The sequence below is a fragment of the Zea mays genome, chromosome 6 (genome assembly GCF_902167145.1).
Source record: "Zea mays cultivar B73 chromosome 6, Zm-B73-REFERENCE-NAM-5.0, whole genome shotgun sequence".
Taxonomy (NCBI): domain Eukaryota; kingdom Viridiplantae; phylum Streptophyta; class Magnoliopsida; order Poales; family Poaceae; genus Zea; species Zea mays.
Window position 1 is genome coordinate 146043298 of NC_050101.1, and position 26814 is coordinate 146070111.

Genomic DNA, 26814 nt, shown 5'->3' on the forward strand with positions numbered 1-26814 from the left:
TGAGAGGAAGGAGAAGGAGGGAGGAAGAAGACGATATTTTTGCGAAAAAACCCCGAGCGAATTCGAAACTGTGCGCAGAAATTGTTTCATTTTAAAATCGCAATAACTTTTGTGTTTTAAACCCGATTCAGTCCATTCAAGTTGCATTAAATTCGTACTAAAATTGTCTACATGCTAGAAGTAATATTCTCTTTTGTGGCATATTTTATTTAATTTATTTAAACGTTTGTTTGACTGATGGTTACTAGAATGACCTTTCAATTTAAATCTAATTTAGGATTTTGATTTGCATTTATAAATCAACATTAGCGTGGTTTAACTTAACTAGATTATTCTTTATTAAATAATTATTTAGTTTAATCATGATATCTATTAATTAGTTCTCGCGTGTTGTGTCGTCCGCGCGCCGTAATCGTGTTGTGCGCGTGCTGACGTTTCGTCTCGCGCGTTGCGTTTTTCGTCTCGCGCTGCTTTGTCTCGCTTATAGTCGCTAACGTTATTTAAATTACTTATCCAACTGAAAGATGTTAGCGTAGTATATTAATTAAAACTAGGCGATAGCTCTAGTTGCATTTAGTAAATGTTGAATAATGCGAGTATGTCGAATTATATGTTCTATCTTATACTTGTATAATGTAGACGCGATAACTTCTCAATCGTAGCTTCGATCTCGACATTTCTGTTTCTTGTGTGACCGTAAAGGCAAGCACTATTTTGTATTGCACATGTGTTCCCTTGTATGCTGTACTGTTTTTTTTCTGTTACAAGAATGTTAAATGTATGTGCGCACTCGTTTAGATAACGTTCCGTCCGCGGAGGCCTAGGAAGTTGCAGAAGAAGCCCCTGAGCAGCAACAGTTTGGTGAATGCAAGTGTCATGTGACCTATTATGTCTTATTTACTTTATAATTCACTGTCCCGCTTACTATGATTAACCTAAGGATTGACTAGCTTTCTATTTATACCGTCCTTGATTACCTTTTTGGGATGGGTTATTATAATCAGCTACTTGCTACTATTTTACCCTCATCAACGAACATGATGAGAATTACTTTATGATACTATGATTCATTATGATTATGATTATGAACTTTTGCATTTTAGGAGGCCCAGGTGGTTTACCTAGTGTCTCTTCGTAAGGACCTGTTCATTGAGATACCACCCGAGACAACAGTACAACCATAAGGGTGGAATGAGACGCCCTTAGCTGATTAATTGGGTGAACCTAGGGGTGTAGTTTTCTTCGTCGTTGTGCTGTCAATGGGGGCTGGGGCATAGTGTTTGCTTTGCTAAGGGTGGGTGCCAAGCTTCATTTGATTTGGTTTTGTTAGTCACCCACCTTATGTAGGAGTATTATGTTTGTATGACTGGTAAAACCTAACAGTCGGCTATACACCAAGAGAATCTTTGTAAAGGTTACATAGTGAATCCCTGGCCATTCACCTCGATAGTGAAGATCGGGTCTTGCAAACCCAGACCAGAGAGGGATCACGACTCGTGGGTAAAGTGTGCAACCTCTGTAGAGTGTCAAAAACTGGTATATCAGTCGTGCTCACGGTTAAGATTAGCCTTGTGGTTCTCTTTTATTATAGATACTCTAGATTCATTTTTATTGATGGTTTAAGGATGATGGGTATAATTATGATATTTGGTACTTTCCTCTTTGAGGAAGTGCTCTCTTTTGGGAATATCAACTTGGGTATTATGATAAAACTTGGCTTCTATTAATGATAAATATCTGAACAACTAAAATCAATTGTTTTGAGCTTAACCCCACATACAACTAGTCCACTTCAACCAAATGAGACATTTGCCAAGTACGTTGATGTGTACCCACCCTTGCTTAAACACCAAACACCAGGTTGTCCCTATTGCAACCATTGCTCTGGACAAGATGAAGGAAATGCAGAGGATTTCTAAGAGTTTCAGGACTTCGAGGAATTCTAAACTAGACTAGTGGCAAACCCTAGTCGGCTGCCTGTGAAGGTCTTATCTTACTACGTTTCGTTCAACACTTTGATTTATGTTTAAGTCAATGACTATATGGATGTTTTGGGCATCATGGTGTAATAAAGTTATACTTATCTCTGCTGTCATTTGAGCATTGTGTGATGATGTCCAATTATGTAATCGCTGTGTACGTGAATTTCTGATCCTGACACATATATGGTTCGCATTCGGTTTACCTTCTAAAATTGGGTGTCACATAAGTGGTATCAGAGCCTTGCTGACTATAGGACCGCTAACCTAGAGTAGAATGGTTGTTCTAAAGATTATGGACCCTTATTCTCACCTTGATCCTTGGTGTCACTTCAAAAGTTGGTCGTCTTGACCAACCCTATGCTTTACTTTGTATATATTATACCTTGATAAAATATTATTTTATTTTGTTTCCTAATATGTTTATGGTTTACTTGTTGGTCATATTAGCTCTAATCTTATCCTTATGCTTATGGTGTCTGTTGTTTACTTGTTCTCAAATACTGAGGCAACACACTTCTTAAAGATTAGGGACCTTCGTCCTCCAAAACATTATCTCCTTTTGGGTATATTTATTTCTTGATAAACGTATGAATAAGATTCTTGTTACATTGATACCTTCGGCTTGCTCGAACGTGTTGACACGAGAACGAATACAATCCAGAGTAAACAGTACTGTGGTACTGTTCACATATTTATAGGCACGGGACGCAGCCCAGGTAGAAATATATTTATAACCTTGATGCGTACACATAATCGTAACATAAATCATCAAGGATTAACTAGTCTTTTCCTCATTGACTTCAGTACCATACTTGACCTTCGTCACCACCTTAAGCCGAAGCTATCGTCCTTCAGCCATAGCTTCGGCATTCTTTGTTAACGCCCTTAGATGACATCTTCGTCTTGAGGACCTCCGGCAGGGAGGAGGATCCTCAACATCTCTTTGTTAATGACACCTTCGTCTTGAGGACCTTCGGCGGAGAGGAAGACCCCCAACAATATCCCCTTCACGATGCTAGATCATTTTTTCATAACAAGCTCGATCCTCGAAAAATACGAAGGCTTCGAGATGCTGAAAGTCCGAAAAACACCTTCTCTGAGCTTGTTATTAAAAAACGAATATAAAATTCACAACGCTTACCGGTCCACCGATCAGCCAGTATGTGCGTCTTGGCGGTTCGCCTTCTTCTCATGCGGGGCTATATAAACATATGAGTTGGTGAGAGGTTACCACATCATTCATTGCTATTGCATCGTTGTGCTGCTGAATTTTTTTACTAAAGTCGAAGCTTGCTGCTTTACGCAATAGACAAACGTTCCATCGCTTAAGTGTAACTTCGTCTGTCAGAGACTGGACACTGAAATGGCCAAAGTAAGATCTACTACTAGAGTGGCATGCGAGGGAGATGAGGCTGGGACTTCTGAGATAGCTCCCATTTCGGAGGTGATGAAGCATTCTGGGTTAGTTGTGCAAGAAGAGGCTATCACCGAAGGTGCTGCTGATGCCGAAGCTGAACCGACTATTACCGAATCTGATAGTGAAAATGAAGATGATGACAGTATCTTAAGCCCAAGCAAACCCAGCCATATCGAATTTGAGAAATCCACGGTTAAGGCGGAGGATCTAATTCTAATGAAAAACTAGGATACTTTGGAGAGAATGATGATGGACTGGTTCGTTTTGCTGGGGAAGAGGTGATTCTAGAGCTAAGAGATGTTGAGGTCGTAGTCTTTAAAAGCTTCTTCAGGGCAGGACTTCAGTTCCCCCTTTACGAGATGATTGGTGAGGTTCTAAAAAATTCGAAATTTACCTACATCAGCTGACCCCAATGCCATTGTTAGACTTAGTGTGTATATTTGGGCTCTTTGAAGCCAAGGAAAGAGTACCAATGCCGAAGGGTTCTATCGGGTGCACAAACTCCAAGCTAGGGTCGATGTTCTGCACAAGAACTTTGAGTGATATAACTTTGCATACCGAAAAGACACCAAAGCTCCTGTGATCGGGTACCGCGCTAAATGGCCGACTGGTTGGACAAATGAATGGTTTTACGTGAAGGTTGATGAGAAACTGAGGGAGAAGCTCATAAGCATGGTAATGAGTCCCTTAAGACTGAACTTTGGCATGACTCAACCGTTGTGCAATATGCAGCTGGGGTCCCCCTACCAACTGGTCGAAGTGGAATTTAGGGTCGTGGTTGAGCACATTAGCACTAGGGATTTGGCACAGGAATATTTAGCAAACATAACATTTCCAACTTCTAGTGGGTGGGGGATGTCGAAGAAGAAGGAAGAAGGAAAAAAGTATGAACTTGTATGACTTCCTTATCGGTTTAAATTCCAGAAAAGATTCAGCAAACCCTACACTGAATGGTTGGAGCTAATAGAAACAATGCGTAATGAAATTCTCGGGAACTACACGAAAAAAGAAGATCAGTTGATGACAGCTGCCTTCGGCACCCATGAAAAATGAAGGTTGAAGGATTTGGCTCCCAAAAAATGAAAACTTGTCAGGACGGTTGTTGCAGAGATGAAGGTACAAGATGAACGAGGAAACATTGCGGGCCCTTCTCCGTCCTGCTCTGTCAATTTTTTAGAGATACTAAAGGTAATGATTGAACCCTTCCCATTTGCAATGCTAAGTCCACTAGGATCGGATCTGACTAGCCTATTACAGTCGAATGAGAAGGGTGTTGAACAAAGATTGGAAGGAAATGGGACTGCTTCGGCTACCGGGGAAATGTCGGGGGTCTGAAGAAGCGGTGAATGATGGACATGATGCAAGCCATCCAAAAGACCCCATCCTCGGCTTTGGCGGAAAAAAATTATGTGCCTGCTAATGCGGCTAACTTTTGTTTCTTGGCAGAGTTTATTGTTGAGTAAGGCTTTAAAGTTTGAGCAAGAAGCTGAAGATCAGAAGAATGAACTTGTTGTCAGCAACCTGGAGAAAAGGGTGAAGGAGTTTGAAGATTCTCTTGAAGAGAAGGATTTGAAGGTTAAAATGCTAAAACAAACTTGGCCGAAGCTGAACTTCGTATCATGGATCAAGTTGCTCGCATCTGTGATCAGGATAAAGAGCCTGAAATAGCACATTCAAAATTAAAGGAAGCTAACAATCGTTATGAAGACAAGGTCAGAATCTTGAAAAATAAGGTCGTAGCCGAAGCAAAAAAAAATGTTCCAAATTATCTAAAGCTTTAACGTCGCTTTGGGAAACATGCTCGAGCTTCGTGGAACGAAGCTCGAGCATGCGCAAAATTTTCAACTCAGTTGGGGCAGTGTCGAGGGAAAAGAATTGTTCTAACGAAGACATTCTGAAGGCCCTCGACTTCGTGGAGAAGAAAATTAACAAATTTGACGAAGTAATGGAAGGGCATGGAGACTTCTGTGCGCTGGTGGCCTCTCGTGGCACAACAGCTGCTTTTGTTAAGGCTGGGTGCAACCATATAAGAACAGTTAATAGGCCCAACTTCCGTCTCACACCATTTGACCTGGTTAATATTCCGACCGAAGCTAGCAGCATAGGCAATAGGTTCATTACCCAGATCTAGGCTAAAGGCGACCGAGAGATTGCTGGGAATGAAGCTCGTGCCTTACTTAACAAGGTATACAAACTCTCTTTACCTTCTTGCTTTTATTTTAGATTTTGTTATATTCATCAATACCTTTTCCTTGTTTTAGGGCAATGTTGATGAAGGCTGATGATCCTAAGCTCGCTCTGGCGATCTGAAGAAAGCTTCGGGAGCTAATGACTGAAAACACTTTTAGGGCTTCTTTGTACACAAAAAACACTGTATTCAATGAGTAGCGATTGAATGTATTTTTTGTAAATATCTATGAATACCTTGTAATTGTTGTTTTTACCTTTTTGTCCCACTGTTGTTTGCTTTGTTGTGGACGGAACCGATGCTCCCTGCTTTTTGAGCCGAAGGCAAGAAACACCTTCCCTTCTTTTCGTTCACATCGAAGCACCTTTAGATCAAAATCAAAAGATGGCTCGCTCATACATAACAAAGTGTTTTCGCTTCTATTCCTGTTAACGATCTTCGTTTACAACGAAGCATCTTCGTTCACAACGAAACATTTTCACATTTAAAACAAGAACCTTCTTTGCCTTGTGTGATATGTCATGATGCGATGAAGCTATAGATGTCTAATGTATGCTTGTATGAATGCAGAAGTTGATGTGTTGAAGTATGCAAATGTATGCCAAAAATAAAAAATACACACAGATACACACCCAGACTCTGCATCCCCTTAGGAACGGCTTTGGAGTCTCTTCACCTTTTACTTAGGTGATGTTTCAGCTCTGCATCCCCTTAGGAACGACTTTGGAGCTAAGCTCTGCATCCCCTTAGGAACGGCTTTGGAGCTTCTTCACCTTTTACTTATGTGGTATTTTAGCTCTGCATCCCCTTAGGAATGATTTTGGAGCTAAACTCTGCATCCCCTTAGTATGACTTTGGAGCTTCTTCACTTTTGACTTAGGTGGTATTTTAGCTCTGCACCCCCTTAGGGACGACTTTGTAGCTTCTTTATACTTTTTTACACTCGATGGTGTAATCTCAGATCTTTACATTTTACAAGTGGGGGACGATGACCCTTGTATTGCACAGGGTTGTGCAAGAAATTTTTTTACAACCTATGACCCAATTAAAAACCTTTCTCCCCTCTTGAAAGGAAAAGGGTGACATAGGGAAAAGTAAGAAAATTACATAGCTTACACATAATATCTCCGAAGCTCATCTGCATTCCAAGATCTTGGAATGTCATTGACATCCATGCCCTTCAACCTGTATGATCCAGGTCTTGACAAAGACACTACCAAGAAGGGATCTTCCCACTTAAGCTGTAGCTTCCCCACCGTGTCTGGGTTGGCTACTCTTCGAAGCACCAAGTGTCCTGGTTTGATATTCTTTAATCTTACTTTTCTGTTTTTCCACTTGATTGTTTCGGCTTGATATTTATTGATATGGTCTATTGCCTGAAGTATGGTCCCTTATATAGTGTCTTTTGTTATTTTGCAAGCATCTTTGTCTTCTGCCGAAGCTAGAGTCCTTATCGAACTTGTTCTTGCTTCTTCCGGTGTTATTGCTTCATCTCCAAATAAAAGCTTGAATGGAGTAAAGCATGTTGATCTTGAGACAACAGTGTTGTGATTCCATACCACTTTTACCAATTCATCTGGCCACTTTCCTTTTGGCAGATTGAAGATTGACTTTATTATTCTTGTTATAATAATTTTGTTAGCTCGCTCAACCAATCCATTAGATCCTGGGTGCCGCACGGATGCAAAATGTATCTTTGTACAAATTTGGTCACAAAAAATTTAAATGTTTCATCATCAAATTGGGTTCCATTATCAACTATGATAGCCTTCGACACACCAAACCGGCAAACAATATTCTACAAGAAGAACTTCTAGATCATTGCCGAAGTGATTGTAGCTAGGGGTTTAGCTTCAATCCATTTTGAAATGTATTCCACTGCTACCACGACATATTTCAAGTTTTCTTGCGCTGGCGGAAGTGGGCCTAGCAAGTCTAGGCCCCACCTTTGCAGTGGTCAGGTGGGTTGGATTAGCTGGGTTAGAGATGAAGGTTGATTTTGATCTCTGGCGCACTTCTGGCTGTTTTCACATTTTTGAACTAGATCCACTGTGGCTGAAGCTGCCTTAGGCCAGTAAAATCCTTGTATAAATACCTTTCCAAGGAGGGGCCTGGATCCGATATGAGCTTCGCATATCCCTGCGTGTATTTCTTTCATTACTTCTTGACCTTCGGTTCTAGACAGACATTTTAATAGTGGAGAACAAACTCCTTATTTGAATAACTCCCCTTCTATGATCATATATGATCTTGTCCTAGCTTGCATCCTTTTTATGTAAGCTTGGTCGTCCGAAGGATGGTTGCCTTGGAGGAAATATACAATCTCGGTTCTCCAGTCTTCGCTGTGCATAGGTGAGATTGTAAGCACCGCTCGCTCCATGAGCTCGATTGAAGGTGCTTTTAGGGTTTCAAAGAATACTTCTGAAGGGAGTGGGAGCCCCTATGCCGCTGATTTGGCTAGTAAATTTGCCTACTCATTTTCTCCTCTTGGAATATTCTTCACTTTGAAGTCTTCGAAGGATGCTTCCATTTTCGGACTGTATCAAGATACTTCTCAAGCTTCGGATCTCTAGCTCTGCTGCTTTTATCAACGTGACCTGTGAGTCAGATTTGAGAATGACCCTTCTTATTCCCACTGCCTTAAGCTTTGGAAGCCCCAATAGAAGAGCTTCGTACTCTGCAATGTTATTTGTGCAGTTGAACTCTAATCTGGCCGCATAGCAAGTTTTGATCTTGGATGGTGAGATTAGGATAGCAGATGCACCTGTGCCGAAGGTTCCCCATGACCCATCATAGAACACTATCCAAGCTTTGTTGTCTATTATGCTTCCTTCGTCCTGAGCCCCTGGCGTCCAATCAGCAATGGAGTCTGCTAACGCTTGGGATTGGATCGAAGTTCTATGGACAAAATCAATAGTGAATTCATTCAGTTCTGCAGCCCATTTTCCAGCTCTTCCTGTGGCTTCTCTGTTTCTTATAATGTCCTTGAGAGGCTGGGACGAAGGTACTAAAATGTGGTATGATTGGAAATAATGCCGAAGCTTTTTGGAGACCGTCAATACAGCATACAGTACCTTCTCCAGCTCTATGTAATTTCTTTTTGATGGACTAAGTACTTCAGAATAAAGTATACTAGGACTTGCTTCTTTGCTTGATCATCCTGTCTCTCTTGCACCAGCGCTACACTGACTGTGGCATGAGAAGCTGCCAAATATAGTAGCAATGGGGCTCCTGACGAAGGTGGAGTCAATGTTGTTAGTTGTATCAGATATTGCTTTAGATCTTCAAAGGCTTTTTGTTGAACTGGTTCGCATTGGAAGACTTCGGGTGATTTTAGCACTTCGAAGAATGGCAAATTCCTTTTTCACTACACCAAAATCATACACTTCCTACGGTTTCAGCCCGCTGGAGATTCAACCCTCGTTCGTATTTCATGGGGCCTTCGGCCACCGATGTTGCTGACAATGTATGGATGAATTGAAGGAAGTAAAGAAGACAGACAGTAGTAAACAAACTCAATATGGCTTTGATACTATTTTCCCTTACAATCTTTATACGGAACAAGAAAAATGATGTTGTATGTGGATACTATTGTAATTCTATAATTTATTTCTAAACAATAAATATGACTACGCATGAGACTTTTGTGATGTAATTGATGAGATTATGGATTTAAATATTGTTATGTGATTGTGTGTGAGATGTTTTATGTGAAAATATGTTGTGCTATATAGCTGTTGATATATTTGTTATGTTGTGGAATGTGGTGTAAAATAAAAATAAACAACATTTGTAATGTTGGTCAAATTAACTTCCTAGAGGCCAATTGGGTAGTAGGAAGTTAGCCAGCTAACTTCCTAGGGGCTATAGTCAACCGTAGGAAGTTAGCTGGCTAACTTCCTAGGGCTACAGTCAGTCGTAGGAAGTTAGTCAGCTGACGGCGCTGACGGCGTGACGCTACTAACTTCTGAGAACCTACTAACTTCCGAGAGGCTTCAGAGGCTGTAGGAAGTTAGCTAACTTCCTAGAGGGCTCTAGGAAGTTAAGCTAACTTCCGACAAAAAATTTCCGAGAGCCAAACTTCCGACGGGATGGCTTAACTTCCGAGAGTTTAGCTAACTTCCTAGAGTTTAGGGCTAACTTCCTAGGGTTTAGGCTCTAGGAAGTTCACTATTTTGGTGTAGTGTTTGCTGATTTCAAGGTAAATCTATTCAAAGAGGCCAACCTCCCTGTTAATCTCTGGGCCCCTTTTCTTGTCCTTGGTGGCTCCATCTGAAGTATTGCTTCTATTTTGCTTGGGTTTGCTTCAATCCCTTTTGTGGATACTAGGCACCCAAGAAATTTCTCTTCTTTACCCCGAAAACACATTTATCTGGATTTAGCTTGAGGTTGGCCCTTCTGAAGTTGGCAAATGTTTATTACAGATCAGCAATATGATTTTCTTGCATCGTGCTTTTTACTATGATATCATCGACATATGTCAAAACATTCCTACCAATCTGAGAATTGAGGACTTTTGAAGTCATTATGCTGAAACTTCCTCCAGCATTCTTAAGCCTCTCGGGCATCCGAAGGTAGCAGTAAGTCCCACTAGGGGTTATGAAGCTTGTTTTGGGCTCATCCTTCTTCATCCAGGTTTGATGATAGCCTGAGTAGCAGTCCAATAAACTCATGAGCTCCGAAGTGGCTACTGCATCTACGAGGGAATCTATTCTTGGCAAGGGGAACTCTTCCTTCGGGCATGCCTTGTTGAAATCTGTAAAATCAATACACATTCTCCACTTTCCATTAGCTTTTTTCACCATCACAATATTGGCTAGCCATTCTGGATATGTCACCTCTCTGATTACTCCGACACTCAGGAGTCTTTTGACTTCATTTCTTGCATCTTTAGCTTTGTCATTAGACATCTTCCGAAGCTTCTGCTTCCTTGGTCTAATGGCTGGGTCTACATTGAGTGAGTGTTCAATGACATCTCTGTTGACACCACAAGATCATTGGCTAACCAAGCAAAAACATCTTTGTTATTGAACAGAAATTTTAAGAGAGCTTTCTCTTATTCATCAGATAGTTGAGACCCAAACAACACCTTCTGCTCGGCTATGTCTTCACACAGAAGCATAGACTTTGGTTGGTCCGCTGAAGCAGCTTTGTCTCTTATATACTTATGTTGTTGATGAGCTTCGACTTCATCTATATTGTGGATGACCTTTGAATCTGTCCAGTTCCCTTCAGGCCTTCTAACAGCCTCTTGACTTCCATGCACACCAATAGGACCTTGGTCAGATGGTACCTTCATGCATAGATATGCTGGATGGAGTATAGCTTCGAAGGCATTCAGTGTCCCTTGACCAATGCTTGCATTGTAAGGATAATCCATATCGACAATGTCAAATACAACTTGTTCTGTTCTTGTGTTGTGAACATAACCAAAGGTGATTGCCATTGTTATCTTTCCAAGTGCCACTATCTGCCTTCCTCCAAAGCCACACAAGGTGTGTGTTGCATCATGTATTTTGTCAACTTGTTCTTGCATCTGCCTGAAGGCTTTTGCGAAGATGATATCTGCTGCACTGCCTATGTCTACAAGGACATTGTGAACCAGAAATCCTTTGATAACACAAGATATGACCATTGCATCATTATGAGGGTAGTCCTTGAGCTGAAGGTCTCCTTTGATAACACAAGATATGACCATTGTATCATTATGAGGGTAGTCCTTGAGCTGAAGGTCTTCCTAAGAGAATGTGATTGGTACATGAGACCACTTGGATTTGATGAAGGGTCCTTGCACTCCAACATGTTGTACCCTTCTCTGTGCTTCTTTCTTCTGCTTCTTATTGGTTGGTTCAGAACTTGAGCCACCTGTGATTAGAAGCACTAGCTTCGTAGCCGAAGGTGTCACAACTTGGTCACCTTGCAAAGCCATCGTCGTGGTCATGGAAGTGAGTTCACCGGAGGTGGGCGCCAATGTTGTTTACTTGTTCTCAAATACTGTGGATCAAGAACAAGGCAACATAATTGTTAAAGATTGGGGACCTTCATCCTCCGAAACATTATCTCCTTTCGAGTATAATGATTCTTGGACGAAGGTCTTGAAGGACACACCTTCATCATTTGCAAGAATAATAATTCATATATATTTAATGAACATTATCCATTCATACATCAATTCAAATATTTATTTCATGATAAACGTATGAATAAGATTCTTGTTACATTGATACCTTCGGCTTGCTCGAAAGTGTTGACGCGAGAACGACTACAATCCAACGTGAACAGTACGGTGGTACTGTTCACCTATTTATAGGCACGAGACGCAGCCTGGGTAGGAATACATTTATAACCCTGACGTGTGCACATAATCATAACATAAATCATCAAGGATTAACTAGTCTTTTCCTCTTCGACTTCGGCACCATACTTGACCTTCGTCACCACTTTAAGTCGAAGCTATCGTCATTCGGTCGTAGCTTCGACATTCGTTGTTAACGCCCTTAGATGACATCTTCGTCTTGAGGACCTCCGGTAGGGAAGAGGATCCTCAATATCTCTTTGTCAATGACATCATCGTCTTGAGGACCTTCGGCGGAGAGGAAGACCCCCAACAGTGTTTTTTGTAGATGGCTCATCTTAGACACACAACACGCAAATCAGTGATTCCTTTTCTGCCCTCTCGTCTTGCGGAGCGTCCGCTTCACCGCACAGTGACCGGATAATCGAGTCACTTGGAGAGGCTGCACCACTGCTTTCTTGTAACACCCCATCCAATCCCTGGACCAGCGGTACTTACTCCTCTCTCTAGGATCATATATCGTCCCCACAGACCAACACGAGTCTTTTGTGCGCACTTTGTCCTCACTCATGCGCACCCGGGAAAACTTTCCGGTCGGTCACCCATCCCAAATTGCTCCAAGCCAAGCACGCTTAACTTGGAGGTTCTTTCGAGATAGGCTTCCAAAAAAGAAGATGCACCGTATTGGTATGGATATTATATTAATTCTATTAAGCCTTAGGCCAGGATATCACCATCCCAGGGGCTAGGATATCACATTTCTAGAGGAGTAGGAGCGTTGCGATAGGAGATAGAGCAACAGGATTCTTCGTCCCCGCCGCAACAGGAGGTGGAGTCTACGAGGCATCTCTCCCCTGTGTCCCCGCTGGAGGCACCCCCTGCACCACCACAGGGTGTCCCGGCTATAGGAGGAGCTGATGGAGGGGATCTCGACATAGACGACGACGGTGGAAGCTCAAGCCACAACACCACGCTTTCTGAGGAGCAGGAGTCGGAAGTATGGATCGCTCGACCCATCACTCGTGACACCGCTCACGGTTGTCACTTTCATGACGTACTCGACACCTTGTTACGCTAGGCTATGGACCGACACACCTGGTCAATCAAGTACAGTTGTGTAGTCTAACAACATAGTCGTAGGACCCGGACTACTGGGAGGCTATCTGCTTGGTCCGGTTCCAACAATTGGTATCGAAGCTCAGGTCAGCACAATGCATTCTCAAACAATTCACGTCTCACAATATCTAGGGGAGATTGTTAGGAATAGTCCCACATTATGAGTTGTGGGTGGGCAAAAATGATTTATATGGTTGAAGGTACAACCTTTAATGGACTAGCTTTTGGGAGTGTTGGCCCAATATATCTAAAACCCCTACTGTGTGTTCGGGTGCGTGTATCATGCATGGCCAGATGACCTGTGAGTGCGGGGTACGTCGTGTATATGGGCAACCCTGCGGACGAGTCGTGCGACAGTAGTCCGGTTTCCATCAGATTTTAGCGTATGTGCATCAGACTAGATTTTGGTGCCCGAACCGAGCGGAGAGATTATTGGTTTGGGTAGTGACTGATGCTAAAAATTCTCACACCTTATATAGACTAATTTTTAGTCACCTCGTTTTATTCTATTTTAGTCAATAAATTATCAAATATGAAAACTAAAACTCTATTTTAGTTTTTTTATTTGATAATTTAGATACTAAAATAAAATAAAATATAGGGAATAAAATTTAGTCTCTAAACCAAACACCTCCTTAGTACCCATTTGGTTCCATTAGTCTTAGGACTGAAGTTTAGTCAAGGACTAAATTTTAGTCCCTACCATGTTTGGTTGTAGAGACTAAATAGATTCTAAATACATTAAATGCAACACATAAAGACTAAAATGTTCTTTTTTTTGTTTGACACCAGTTTTCTAGCAAGGGTAATTGAAGTAAATATTGCCCTTTAGCACCCATGTGAGGGACTAGAGACTAAAATCAATTAGTCCCTATTTTAGTCCTTCCGTTTGGCAAAATAGAAACTAAACAGGACTAAAACCAGGGACTAAAGATTAGTCCATCTAACCAAACCGGGCCTTACGTCGTCAAATGACACAAAACACACTACTGGTACCTTTGAGCCCTTCCGGTGCCTAGAAACGAGCTCCGCCTCTCGCGCTGAACCGCGAATGACCCGTTTCCTTCTCTGCGCCCTGACACGGCTCGCCATTTTTAAGCTGTCCCAGACCTGACGTCGTTGATCAGATCGCATCAGGTAGCATACCATTACCATACCGCGCGGGCCGGGCCGGGAGAAACAAAACTGACAAGGACGATATGGTGCGTAGCCTCGTCGCGCTGCTCCTCGTCGCCACGGCCGTAGCCGCCGTGGCCAGAGCCGCACCCTCGCCGGGGTTTGTCGTAACCGGCCGCGTCTACTGCGACAACTGCCGCGCCGGGTTCGAGACCAACGTCTCCCACGCCATCGAAGGTGAGCCGATCTGTTTTCGCCTGTATCGATCGGCTACCAGCCTATGCATGCCATTTAATTGCTATGTATCCATGCATATGCACCTGCGTGAGCGTGGCGATCAAATTAAAACGATGCGTACGTGCATGCAGGCGCGACGGTGGAGATGGAGTGCCGTCACTTCGAGTCGCAGGAGGTCCACGACAAGGCGGAGGCGACGACGGACGCCGGCGGGTGGTACAGGATGGAGATCAGCGGCGACCACCAGGACGAGATCTGCGAGGTGCTGCTGCTCAAGAGCCCCGAGGCGGACTGCGCCGAGATCGAGCGCACCCGCGACCGCTGCCGCGTCCCGCTCACCCGCAACGACGGCATCAGGCAGAGCGGCATCCGATACGCCAACCCCATCGCCTTCTTCCGCAAGGAGCCTCTCAGCAACTGTGGCGAGCTCCTTCGCGCTTACGACCTCTTCAACGAGACGTCCGAGAATTCCTAAGCGTCATTTTGTTTTTTTTTTAATTTCCTCTTCCATAGCACATTTGTTCGACTGATCGACGTTATATTAGCAGACGTGCAGCTATCCTAAAAATAAAAATAATTTTCATCTCCAATGTTTTAGTAGCTACCATATTAATATATATTAATGGTCTTTGAGTAGTTGTACTGTATAAATAATGCCATCATATATATTTGTAGCCGAAAAAAGGGACCAACCCTATGCTGTAAATTTATTTTTTAATCTCCTTTATAGCCGAACGTCTGAATTATCTGAATTTGCATGTGGCGCTGCAGCCGTTGCCCATTGCTCTGTTATGTGACATTCGATTATTTTGTTTCGAGGAGAAGAGGAAGTTCTATTTGAATTTTCAATCCTAGCAATATAGATAGTCAAACAGGCTGCAGGACAGAGTATTGGCACTAGTATCATTAGGCATGGTACTATTAGATATTATTTTGTAACCGTGGCGTGGCGTGCCATGCCGTGATAAGATTAGTGTCTAGCCATTGGCCTAGACACGGCAATATAGTGCCTAATCGTATCGTGATATCACTATACGACACTAACATCTAATAGTACTCGTGTCAATCTAGATACCATTTCATTTTAAGAGTTCAAAAAAATAAAAAATCTTTAAGATTACATATATAATATTAAAAACTTGAACATTTACTATTATAAATTCATACTATTATAAAGTGAATTTATTATATTTAAAACCACAACAAACCACAATTCACAATCACATGCACATATCACAATCACATCTATAGACCACGAGTTGGTCTAAGTCATACCTAATCGTGTCGACCACTTAATCGTGTCGTACTCGTGTCACCCTATCACACCGAGGTGGCGGCCTAGCTAAGCGCGACACTAGATCCATGTTGTACCGGCACTGACACTATATAAATTGCGCATGTGTCGTGCCGAAGTATTACGGTCGTGTCGTGCTTAGTATCATCCCATTTAGCATAACCCACTTAGCTATCTATACCCAACAATAAATAATGCACTCAACTAATATTTATTGCAAATCAACTCTCTTGCTCATATACAAGTCCAAGTTCTTATTAGAAAGATTGCAGGATGTAAATCTAACCGGTAGGCCCACTTGACGATGGTCATATCCATGTTTAGTAAAGATATACTTCCTCTACCCTATAAATCCGTTTTTTTTACCAAGTTTAACAGACTTGTTTTATTCGATTTTTTTTGTAAAAAAAATTAATCATATTTAAAATATATTATATACTAAATGATATCATAATAAAAATTAATCATAATTATAATTAAATTTGGTGAAAAAAAATCAAATGAACTATAAATTAGAACGGAGGCTATTCCTATTTTAATATTAGTTTAGTGGGTCGTGTTTCTTTTTGTAAGACCCAATCGATAACCTTGAAAACAGCCTATATAACAATTAAGAAAGAATCTTTTTTATCAAAAATAAAATTATTTTATATGTATTAAATAGACCAAATGATTGTGCTCTCTCGTAGACAAACTTATAAGCTTGAGAATATAAGTTATGGCCTACTTTCTCTGTCTATATTTAAGTGTTGTTATAGGATTCGTGTCGATCAAACTTCGTTAAGTTTGACTAAGTTTGTAAGAAATATTAACTATATTTGTATCTGCAAATAAATTTGTTATAAAAGTAGATTCAATATTCTATCTATACTAATTATCACATAAAAAGGGACATAGGAGTACTTGTTGAAGCTAAAGAAAACAAATCCACAAGCCTCTATGGTCATCCAAACAAAATGTGGTACATGACAATCTCAAAAGATGGTGAATAGTGGTTTTATGTTCAAAAAACAAGGGTTCCCGTGCTCTCCCCAATTATGCTTTATAAATCTATCTTTAGTTAAAATTGTGTGCTTCATATATATATAAAACCAAATGAAGATATTTAGTTTTCTCGTCCTTGTTAAGTTTTCTATGGTGGTGGGACTCATAAATATCTAAAGGGGAATTGACCAATACCACAACAAAGGTTTATGAGTATGAGTCCACGAAGTTTTTTTGCCTCCCAATAGAAAAATATTTTAGTCATGTAGAAATTGATTTTATGTTTCAAACTTGTTTGAAGGCACATAAGGGACTTTCATATTTTTGCTTGTTCAATGCCAAGTTCCATAAAAGGATTGGATCATCATCCTAGTGCATTATGAAAAGGCTAATATCTATTAGATGTGTAATGAGCTCTTGGATTTGGCTCTGTTCCTTGGATCTAGCAATGAATATCACCAACTATCCACACCCTCTATGGGGCCCATCATGTCAAGTTAACTAAGCTAGGTGTCCACCTCTTGACCTATCCATTTTATATTTAACCGACACCGAGGATCACCCTAGGGAAGTGCCATCCTCACTTCCCCTTCTAGAATCTTATTAGTAGAGTTACATGTTATGAACCAATCATTAAGAATTCTTATAACTCGTTCATTACATATTTAAGAACAGTTGTGAAACTACAACACTATTGTGATTATAAGAAGATAGTTTGAGTTGGTATCAAATTGAATCTAATGTCTCACCCAAGTTCCTGTTTTACTCCCATTCACTTGTCCACTATATCGGAGCAACAACAACCTTGTGTGTCCATCTTGTAGTCTACTAGCTTTGACTTTATTTGAGCTTGGCTTAAATGGTCATCAAATTAGAAGTTCCTGCAAAATAACTTGTTAGCAGCATTGTGAGTAGATTGCATACTCCTCGTAGCACTTATTCCAACATAATTTTTCGTGGATGCATGAAATAGTAAGAGTTTGTAGTGTTGCATAAAACCATATCATAGATTTATATAATATGCTTCATGATCTATCTTAACAAGTGTGCTTAAAAGGTAGTAATTGAGCACAACATTAGTGAAAGGATCATGATACCCAAGAGTGGGGTGAATTGGGCTTCTCTAAAATTCTTGCAAAATATTAAACCTTAATCACAGGCCCAACTTTACCCAACTACTTAACAAGGTTGCAAAAGGCTAAGAACACTAAACAAACACTACGATATCATGGCAATTGCTTGGAATGTAAAAACTCAAAATAAATTGCTCAAAGTAAGTGTGGAATGTAAAACTAGGGTTTAGAGGACTCCTCCATATTTTCCCGAGGTATCAAAGAAGGCACTCTCCACTAATCCTCGTTGGAGCACCCGCGCAAGGGTATAGCTCCCCTTTAGTCCTCACAAGGACCAAGTGCTCACTATGAGCTGATTCTTCACCTCTCCAACATGGTGAATCGCTCACAACCATGTACAACTTCATGTCGGGTCACCAACAAATCATCCAAGGTGATCACTAAGCTCCAATCGCCACCAAGCTCTCTAGGTGATGTTGAGCACCAAGAGTAACAAGCTCTATACTTTCACTTGACCAAGCGCGTCTAATGCGAGTGGTGTGTGCTCTTGGTGGCTCTCTCTTGCACTAATGAGGTCCTAACAACGGGATTATGATTTTGCTAATCACCTCACTATTGCAAAGGTCTTGCAAGCTCTTGCAAAGAATGCTATATGCTTAGGGAGGCAATACAATGAATGGGTTTGTTGGAGGAGGTATAAATACCCACCAACCAAAAACTAGTCATTACTGTTCGTCTGTTTTGCACAGTCTGTGGGCACACCGGACCAGTTCGATGCACCACTGGTGTGCTACTGGACCTTCTAGTGACATCATTCAATGGCTAGTTATGGCAACTAGCCGTTACATAGAGGGGGTTTGATGTGCCAGCGGGGCCACATCGAACTGGTCCGGTGTGTCATGCCGGGAAGCAACATTTTTAGTGCACTCTAGAACGTTGGTCTGGTGTGCCACTGCACCGGTCTAGTCCCCATTTCCAAACTAGGCATATGTTTGGTTTGGCTTTTGGCTTTGCTTTTGCCCCCTAAAAGCCAAAAGCCAAACCAATGGGCTGGATTTAGGAAGGAGCTTTTTCTAAAAGCCAACTTTCTAGTAGTGTAAAACTAAAAGCACTTATGAATCTGATTTTAGTGGCTTTCAGATGGAATTGTGAAAATATATATGGAAGAACTTTTAGCGATTTTTAGTGGTTTCCACCAAACAATTTTTAGTTTTTTGACATCTCACAGCCACAACAACTTTTTTCATAGCTCACAGCCCGTAGTAGCTTTTTTCACAGCCATAGCCCAACCAAACAAACCCTAGACATGGGAAAGGGATCTCTGGTGACTTGGTCTGGTGCGCTACCGGATCGGTCGGGTGCATCTAGAGACCCAACAATCTCTTTTAAGTGTGTTTTCAATTTGGTTTTCACTCTGATCTTTTTATGGGCCTATGTGAGATACCCAACACTAGTTTTATGCAAGTGTACACTACTTGAGACAAGCCTAGGTCAAGTTACTCATCCAAAACCCCCTTTATAGTAAGGTTAAATATAAATAAAAGGTCCTATCTCTATAATAAGTGTCTGACAACTCCTTCGACACTTAGAACAAACATCCTTGACCTTTTGAGCATCCTTCTTTAGCCATCTCATCGATTTACATCGTCTATGGTGTTTTCACTTGTTGAGGCCCAATTTCCTACATTGTTACAACTTATCGTACAACTACAAAGTACATGTTAGTCACAATAACCTTGTGTTGTCATTAATCATCAAAACAAACTAGGGGCCTAGATGCTTTCATAAGCAAGTTCATTCATGCTAGCTACATCGAGCCTACGAGAAAGAACATACAAATAGTTCTATCAAAAGGCTTTAGGCTTTTTAAAGGATCTCTATAAAGGTGTGCAACTTCACCCATGTGGAAGATTGAATAGACCTCCATGCTCGACCTTGAGTAAGGGTTGCCTCATGTTTTCCAACATCTCACCAATGCGGATGAGGGTGACCATGAATATCTTGAAAGGTACAAATCATCTACCTTGCATCACCTTGGTGCCAAATCCATAGGAAAGTCAATCACCACTAACTACTTGGCTTGCCACTCCCATAAGCGACATATGGTATGTACATGTGATTACACAAACTTAATATCCCATGAATAGTCCTTAGCTACTCCACGAGCTATGTCATGAGATTTGATGCTAAGAGTGACCTTACCCTTCGTTTAAGTAAAAAACACAGTTGATTAGATAACCCAAAGTTGGGGTTGGTCCTTAACCATATTGTAGGAAAGTTGGATAAAGTTAAACCCTTGCAATTTTTATATGAATAATTAGTCCCATAAATCTCCTACATGCGTGAGAGTGAGTTCTCGCTCACACTAGACTTCTAACGATACTAATCAACTAAGAATATTAGGTGTTTCTTGTCCAGTGGTTAAGTGACATATGCTTAATTAGATTAGATGAGTTGGTTTAGTTTAGTAAATAATAATCAATTGTCTATCATATATAGATGACATGCATGAATGTTAATAAATCAATCAGGTATCCAAAGTAGAGATAATGGTACTGATGTGTACATGTCATGAAGTCCTAATGAATGAAGAGGATCATAACTAACCATACAGATTCCTCACATATTATGTAGACATACATGCACAATGTATTTGAAGAGTTGGAGATAAATAAGTGGTACAGTGGGAGAAGTGGCGATAGGCTCATGCTAAGTAATATGTGTGTCGGCGTTTCGAGACAGGGGGGTCCCTAAGCCGACGAGTGAGTGTGCTGCGTGCCCCAGCCCAGATGGGTCGAGCGCGTGGGCGAGCGCGAAGGGGGGAGAGGCGAGGTGGCCGGAGCCGAGCGTGAGAGAGGTGGAAGTCCCGCGGCCTTCGTGTTCGTCCCGCGCCTAGGTCGGGTGCGCTTGCAGTAGGGGGGTTACAAGCGTCCACGCGGGTGAGGGAAGCGAGCGGCCCCAAGAGAGCGCCTGTCCCGTCCTCGGTCCCGCGCGGCCAACCTTCTCTAAGAAGGCCCTGGTCCTCCCTTTTATAGTCGTAAGGAGAGGATCCAGGCGTACAATGGGGAGTGTAGCAGAGTGCTACGTGTCTAGCGGAGAGAGAGCTAGCGCCCTAGGTACATGCCAATGTGGCAGCCGGAGAGGTCTTGGCACCTTGCTGGCGTGATGTCGTGGCTGTCGGAGGTGCGACGGAGCCTGGCGGAGGGACAGCTGTTAGAGCGGTCGAGTCCTTGCTGACGTCGCCCTGCTTCCGTAAGAGAGCTGGGGGCCGCCGTCGTCACAGAGCTTGTGGAGTGCCATCATTGCCCATCCGGCGGAGCTGGCCGGATGGGACGCCGGTCTTGTTCTCCGTAACCCGAGTCGATTCGGGGTAGGACGATGATGGCGCCTCCTGTTGACGTGGCGGGCCTGTGCCCTAGGCAGGGTGACGTGGGGGCTCCTCCGAAGCCGAGGCTGAGTCTGTCTTCTGTTGCCGAGGCCGAGTCCGAGCCATGGGGTCGGGCGAGGCGGAGGTCGTTCGGCCGAGGCCAGGGCGGAGTCCGAGCCCTGGGGTCGGGCGAGGCGGAGTTTCGTCGTCTTCCGGGTCTTAGCCCGAGTCCGAGCCCTGGGGTCGGGCGGAGCGGAGTTCGCCGTCTTCCGGGTCTTAGCCCGAGTCCGAGCCCTGGGGTCGGGCGGAGCGGAGTTCGCCGTCTTCCGGGTCTTAGCCCGAGTCCGAGCCCTGGGGTCGGGCGGAGCGGAGTTCGCCGTCTTCCGGGTCTTAGCCCGAGTTCGAGCCCTGGGGTCGGGCGGAGCGGAGTACCGTCGTCTTCCGGGTCTTAGCCCGAGTCCGAGCCCTGGGGTCGGGCGGAGCGGAGTTCGCCGTCTTCCGGGTCTTAGCCCGAGTCCGAGCCCTGGGGTCGGGCGGAGCGGAGTTCGCCGTCTTCCGGGTCTTAGCCCGAGTCCGAGCCCTAGGGTCGGGCGGAGCGGAGTTCGCCGTGGCGCCTTCGGTAAGGCCTGACTGCCTGTTAGATTCACTCTGTCGAGTGGCACCGTAGTCAGAGTGGCGCAGGCGGCGCTGTCCTTCTGTCAGACTGGTCAGTGGAGCGGTGGAGTGACGGCGGTCACTTCGGCTCTGCCGGGGGGGCGCGTGTCAGGATAAAGGTGTCAGGCCACCTTTGCGTTAAATGCTCCTGCAACTTGGTCAGTCGGTGTGGCGATTTAGTCAGGGTTGCTTCTGAGCGAAGCCAAGGCCTCGGGCGAGCCGGTGATGTGTCCGCCGTAAAAAGGGGGGCCTCGGGCGAGACGGAAGTCTCTCGAGGTCGGCTGCCCTTGGCCGAGGCTAGGCTCGGGTGAAGCGTGATCGAGTCACTCGTGTGGACTGATCCCTGACTTAATCGTACCCATCAGGCCTTTGCAGCTTTACGCTGATGGGGGTTACCAGCTGAGAATTAGGCGTCTTGAGGGTACCCCTAATTATGGTCCCCGACAGTAGCCCCCGAGCCTCGAAGGGAGTGTTAGCACTCGCTTGAAGGCTTTCGTCGCACTTTTTTGCAAGGGGACCAGCCTTTCTCGGTTGCATTTTGTTCCGGTGGGTGCGCGCGAGCGCACCCGCCGGGTGTAGCCCCCGAGGACTCGGAGGAGTGGTTACACTCCTTCGAGGTTTTAATACCTTGCGTAATGCTTTGGCTGGTCTGGTCGTTCCCTCATGCGAACTGGCCGTAGCCCGGGTGCACGGTCGGGGCCCAAGCTCTCGGGCTGGTATGTTGACGCTGTCAACGGTTTGGCCGGAGCCGGTTTTTGCGAGAGCAGCCCCCGAGCCTCTGCACAGGGCGAGAGGACGATCAGGGACATACTCGACTTTTTACATACGCCCCTACGTCGCCTTTCCGCAAGGAGGAGGGGGGAGTGCGCCATGTTACCCTCGATGGGCACCGAACATGGTGTCTCCGGTGAGCTGCAAGCGGGTAATCCGAGTGGACGTCCGTGCCCCGTTCGTTGGGGGTCGGCTAGGGGCCCAGAGGCACGCCCAAAAGTACCTGCGGGTGATTTGCCGGACCCGGTCCCCTGGCGACGGGGTCCGAGGGCTCGATGCCTCCCTCCGATGGGATTTCGTTACAAGATCGTTCCCGCTGGTCTCGGAAATGTCCTAGGGTACCTCGGGAGCGCAGCCCGAGCCTCGGTTATGTATCGAACGTACCCCTGGTCATCCCTCGCTCGGTGTCTGAGGCGACTGTGAACCCTTCGGGGGCCAGCCTTCGAACCCCTGATCAGTAATGGGCGCGGAGCCCGAGTAGCCTGAGGTGGCCATGGAACCCTTCGGGGGGCTGGCCTTCGAACCCCTGACCAGTAGTGGGTGTCGGGCCCACGCGATCTGAGGCGACTGTTGAACCCTTCGGAGGGCCAGTCTTCGAACCCCTGATCAGTAGGGGGGGCTCGGAGCCCGTTTCCTTTGCGGAGAAGGATCCTTTTCGGGGTATCCCCCTTTCCCGGTCCCTGTTGCAAGAGATAGAGAAAGAGGAAAAAGGAAAAGGATACGAAATCGAACGACGTGGCGTACCTCTCTTTGACGCGGTTATTACGGCGAAGGCGAAGCATCGCGCGCTTCTCCCGCCAGAGGCGCCGCGTGTCCCGCCGCGGAGTTAATGCGACGGAGCGAGTGGTTGGCGGGGCGGCCGTTGTGTGCGCGCGAGCCGTTCGAGGAACGGCTGTTCCGCTTCGCGCTTTTTGAATCCCGCGTCCGGTCCGGGCGGTGTGCTGGAAACGGTTTCGCCCTGGCCTTCATATACTTGAGAGGGGGTCCGGTGACGGTTCTTCGCTCTGCTCCCTTCTTTTCCCTTTAGGTTTTCGCAACCCGGGAAACTTTAGTCGGAGAAGAGAGAAACCGCTCTCCCTGCCCTCCGCGCCGCCATCTCCTCCATTTTGACGATGGCGGATCGAGTGACCATAATCCCCCCGCGCGATCCGTGGCCCTTCTCCACGGTGACGGCGAGTGATCTGGAGGAGCTGGTCGGCGAGGGTTTGCTCCGCCCCCTCACCGACAAGCAGCGGCCAGAGTGGATTCCTCCCATGGGCGGAGCCGCTCCGTCCCCACCGCCGGGGTATGTCGTAAGCTTCGTCTCCTTCCATGAGCGAGGATTTGGCGTGCCGACGGGCCGCTTTATGCGGGCCATCTTATTCCACTACGGGGTGGAGTTGCACAACCTCTCCCCCAACTCCATCTCGCAGGCCGCTATCTTCGTAGCGGTATGCGAAGGGTACTTGGGGATCGCCCCTCATTGGGATTTGTGGACTCATCTCTTCGTCGCCGAGCCTTTCGCTTTGTCGACGGGGGAGAGGAGGATCTGTGCTGCGGTGCGGGCCGGCGGCTGCACTCTCTTGTTTAGGCAGTCGCGGGCGTTGCAGTACATTCCTGCCATTCTTGCGTCTTCGAACAAGGGGTGGCAGCGCCGGTGGTTCTACCTCCGAAATGACGGTGAGTTGCTCCCACCGTTCTCCCAGCGAGTTGTTACTGCTGCCACCGACGCCTGGCGCCACGGGACCCCGCACGAGAGGCAAAAAAATCTCGAACCCCTTCTCCAGGCCCTGAAGGAGTTGCGGGAGGGGGGACTTACCGCTGCGGGAGTGATCGCCGCTATCCACCGTCGGAGGGTGCTTCCATTGGCGGAGCGGCGGCTGCCGCTCTGGGAGATGACCCCGGAAGCTGACTGGGAGGGCTCGCGAATGTCCCCTGATCCCCTCCCCTTCAACGCTCTCCAATGGCGGGTGTCGGCTGCGATGGGGAAGCCGGACCCCCACGCATACTCCCAGCTTCGGATGCGCCCCGACCAGGGGTGTGTGACTTTGGTGAGTGTTTGCTCCTTCCTTCTTCGTATATCGGGTCGCTCCGGGCCCTTATGATCGGGTTCCTTTCTCCCCTCCTTTTAGGATGTGGGGTGGCACAAACCCTCTCGGCCACGGGTCCCGGAGGACGCGGCGGACCGTGCAGCGCGGCGGGTCGCCGCGGAGGAGAAGAAGAAAAAGAAGGACGCGGAGAAGGCCCAGGCCCGCGAGCGGAGGCGGGCTCGAGACGCCTTGGAGAAGCGCCGCCGCCAGCAGGAGAGGGACGGACTCCCGAGGGAGCCGTCGCCGGAGACGCCCGACGATGATGATGACGATGATGATGATGAAGAGGATGACATGGCTGCCCGTCTCGGCCTCAGCCCCGGCTTGGGGTGTGGCCAGGAGCCGTCGAGCCAGCCCCCGAGTGGGCCGACTCCGTCAGCCCCCGAAGTCGGGGCGTCGGGCTCCCGACCCGAGGCACGGGGGCGAACCAAGAGGTCACCTGACCCCTCAGCCGGAGGAGCTGAGGCAGCTCCGGAGGTCCAGGCCAAGGCGTCTGTTTCCCAGGGGCCGCCGCTCGTGTCGGTGGCGCATGGGGGTGACCCTCAAGTCGTCGCGGCCGTGCCCGGGGAGTCCGCTTCCCGGGCGCCCCAAGCAAGGGTGGTGCCGAAGGCGCCGGCGAAGCGGACTTCGGCGGCTGTTTCGGGAGCCGGGATCCAAGAAGGCTCCCCCCAGGCGCGGTGGATCATGGCCCGAAGTGGGTGAGTATCTCGGAATGTCTTCGTCTTGGCTTCCCATTCATATGTCTCGGTCGTGATCTTTCTTTCCTTCTCTCTTTTTTTTATTCAGCAAGCGAAGTCATGGCCAGACCGACCTGGCACCCCGGAAGGCCCTCAAGACGGCGCCGAACTGTGTGGCCAGCGCCATTCCACCGACCCTTTCGCGGGGTACTTCGCCACCGGGGGCTCGGGCGTCGCCAATCTCTGAGGAGCGGGCTCCCGAGGCCGGCTCTTCAGCCGAGGCGGCTATCGTGGTTGAGGAGGCGGCTGACGCCCACGCGGCCCTGAGTTCGCCTGTCGTGCCGGTCATGCCGGCGCCTGCCACCGCCGAGGTTGCCGCCGTCCCTGTCGAAGGGCGTCCAGTTGCCGCCAGCGTCGGGATGGCTGATGCGTCGGCGCCCAAGACCTCAGAAGAGGTGGGCGTGGACGCGCAATCCGTCCAGCCGGGTGACAGCTTCATCACTGTGCGGCGGAGCCCCGAGGCCCGGCGCCCGTTGCTCCGATTCCGGACCCGCGAGGCCTCGGACCCCGTCTTCGTTCTCGATGATGAGTAGGAGGACCAGTCCTGGGGTGAGCTCCGCGAGTGTGCAGAGGCAACGGTGGGGTCGCTCCGGTCGTCGCTGGAGGTTTTCTGCAGAGACGTCCCCAAAATCCTCCAGGTAGCGGTTTCGGGCATACCTTTTTTCCTTCTGTGGGCGAGACACTCGTCGTGACGCCCTGTTTCCTTTCCCCAGGATCTGACGGACCGGAGCGCCGCCAAGTCGTCGTTCATCCGCCGCGAGGTTGATGTCTGGGGCTCGCTGCGATCCCTGAGGTCCTCGCTCGCCGGGGCTACCGCGCGCCTTTCTCAGCAGGATGCCAAGGTGGCGGACCTCCAGCTGCTCTGCGCCGACCTGAGAGCCGAGGCGGCAGCAGCGCGTGCGGAGGCGCAACGGCAGCGATCGGAGCTCGCCCAGGTCGTCGAGGAACGGGACCGATCTCAGGGCCGGGCTACCGAGGCCGAAAGCCGTGCCGAGACCCTTGCGGCTGACTTAGCCGCGGCCCAGGTCGCGGCCTCGGAGCAGCGTGCCCGAGCCGGAGGTACGTCTTGGTCCTCCCTGGTTCTTTTTCTTGTCCGTTTCCTTTGCTTGTGGTTGAGGTATTTCTCCTGGTTGCTTGCAGAGCTTGAGTCCGCCCTTGACGAGTCCGCCAAGGCGCTTGCTGAGGCGCTTGCCGGAGCTGCCGAGCAGAGGGATGCGGACCTCGCGGCCATGTCCGAGGCCGTCTCGGACTTTTATCGTGTCCTCGGCTCCGGCGGCGTCCCTTCAGGAAGCTCCCCTCAGAGCCGCCTTCGAGCCTTGGGTGATCACGCGCGCGGCAGAGTCCGCGAAGCGCTACACCACGGCGTCAGGCGGGCCTTCGCCGTGCTTGCTTCCCACTATGTTGTGGACCTGGAGCGGGTTAGTGAGGGGTACTGTCTTCCTGACGAAGACGATGCCGCCCTAGCGGAGGTCCAGCGGCTCGACGCGGTCGCCGCGGGTCCGAGCGCGGTGCTG

The 26814-nt window shown here is 46.8% G+C and overlaps 1 protein-coding gene across 1 annotated transcript; it reads left to right on the plus strand.

The window, feature by feature from the left end:
* Positions 1–14123: 14123 nt before the first annotated feature.
* LOC100283960 (pollen allergen Phl p 11) lies at positions 14124–15186 on the plus strand. The gene is made up of 2 exons (NM_001156858.2): positions 14124–14351; positions 14483–15186. The coding sequence occupies exons 1-2, from the start codon at positions 14198–14200 to the stop codon at positions 14824–14826; spliced, it is 498 nt and encodes a 165-aa protein (NP_001150330.2). The 5' UTR covers positions 14124–14197; the 3' UTR covers positions 14827–15186.
* Positions 15187–26814: the final 11628 nt, after the last annotated feature.

Coding starts and splice junctions, on each gene's coding strand:
- LOC100283960 (NM_001156858.2), top strand. CDS start 14,198: ATGGTGCGTAGCCTCGTCGCGCTGCTCCTCGTCGCCACGGCCGTAGCC. Junction 14,352..14,482: donor CGTCTCCCACGCCATCGAAG/GTGAGCCGATCT, acceptor ACGTGCATGCAG/GCGCGACGGTGGAGATGGAG.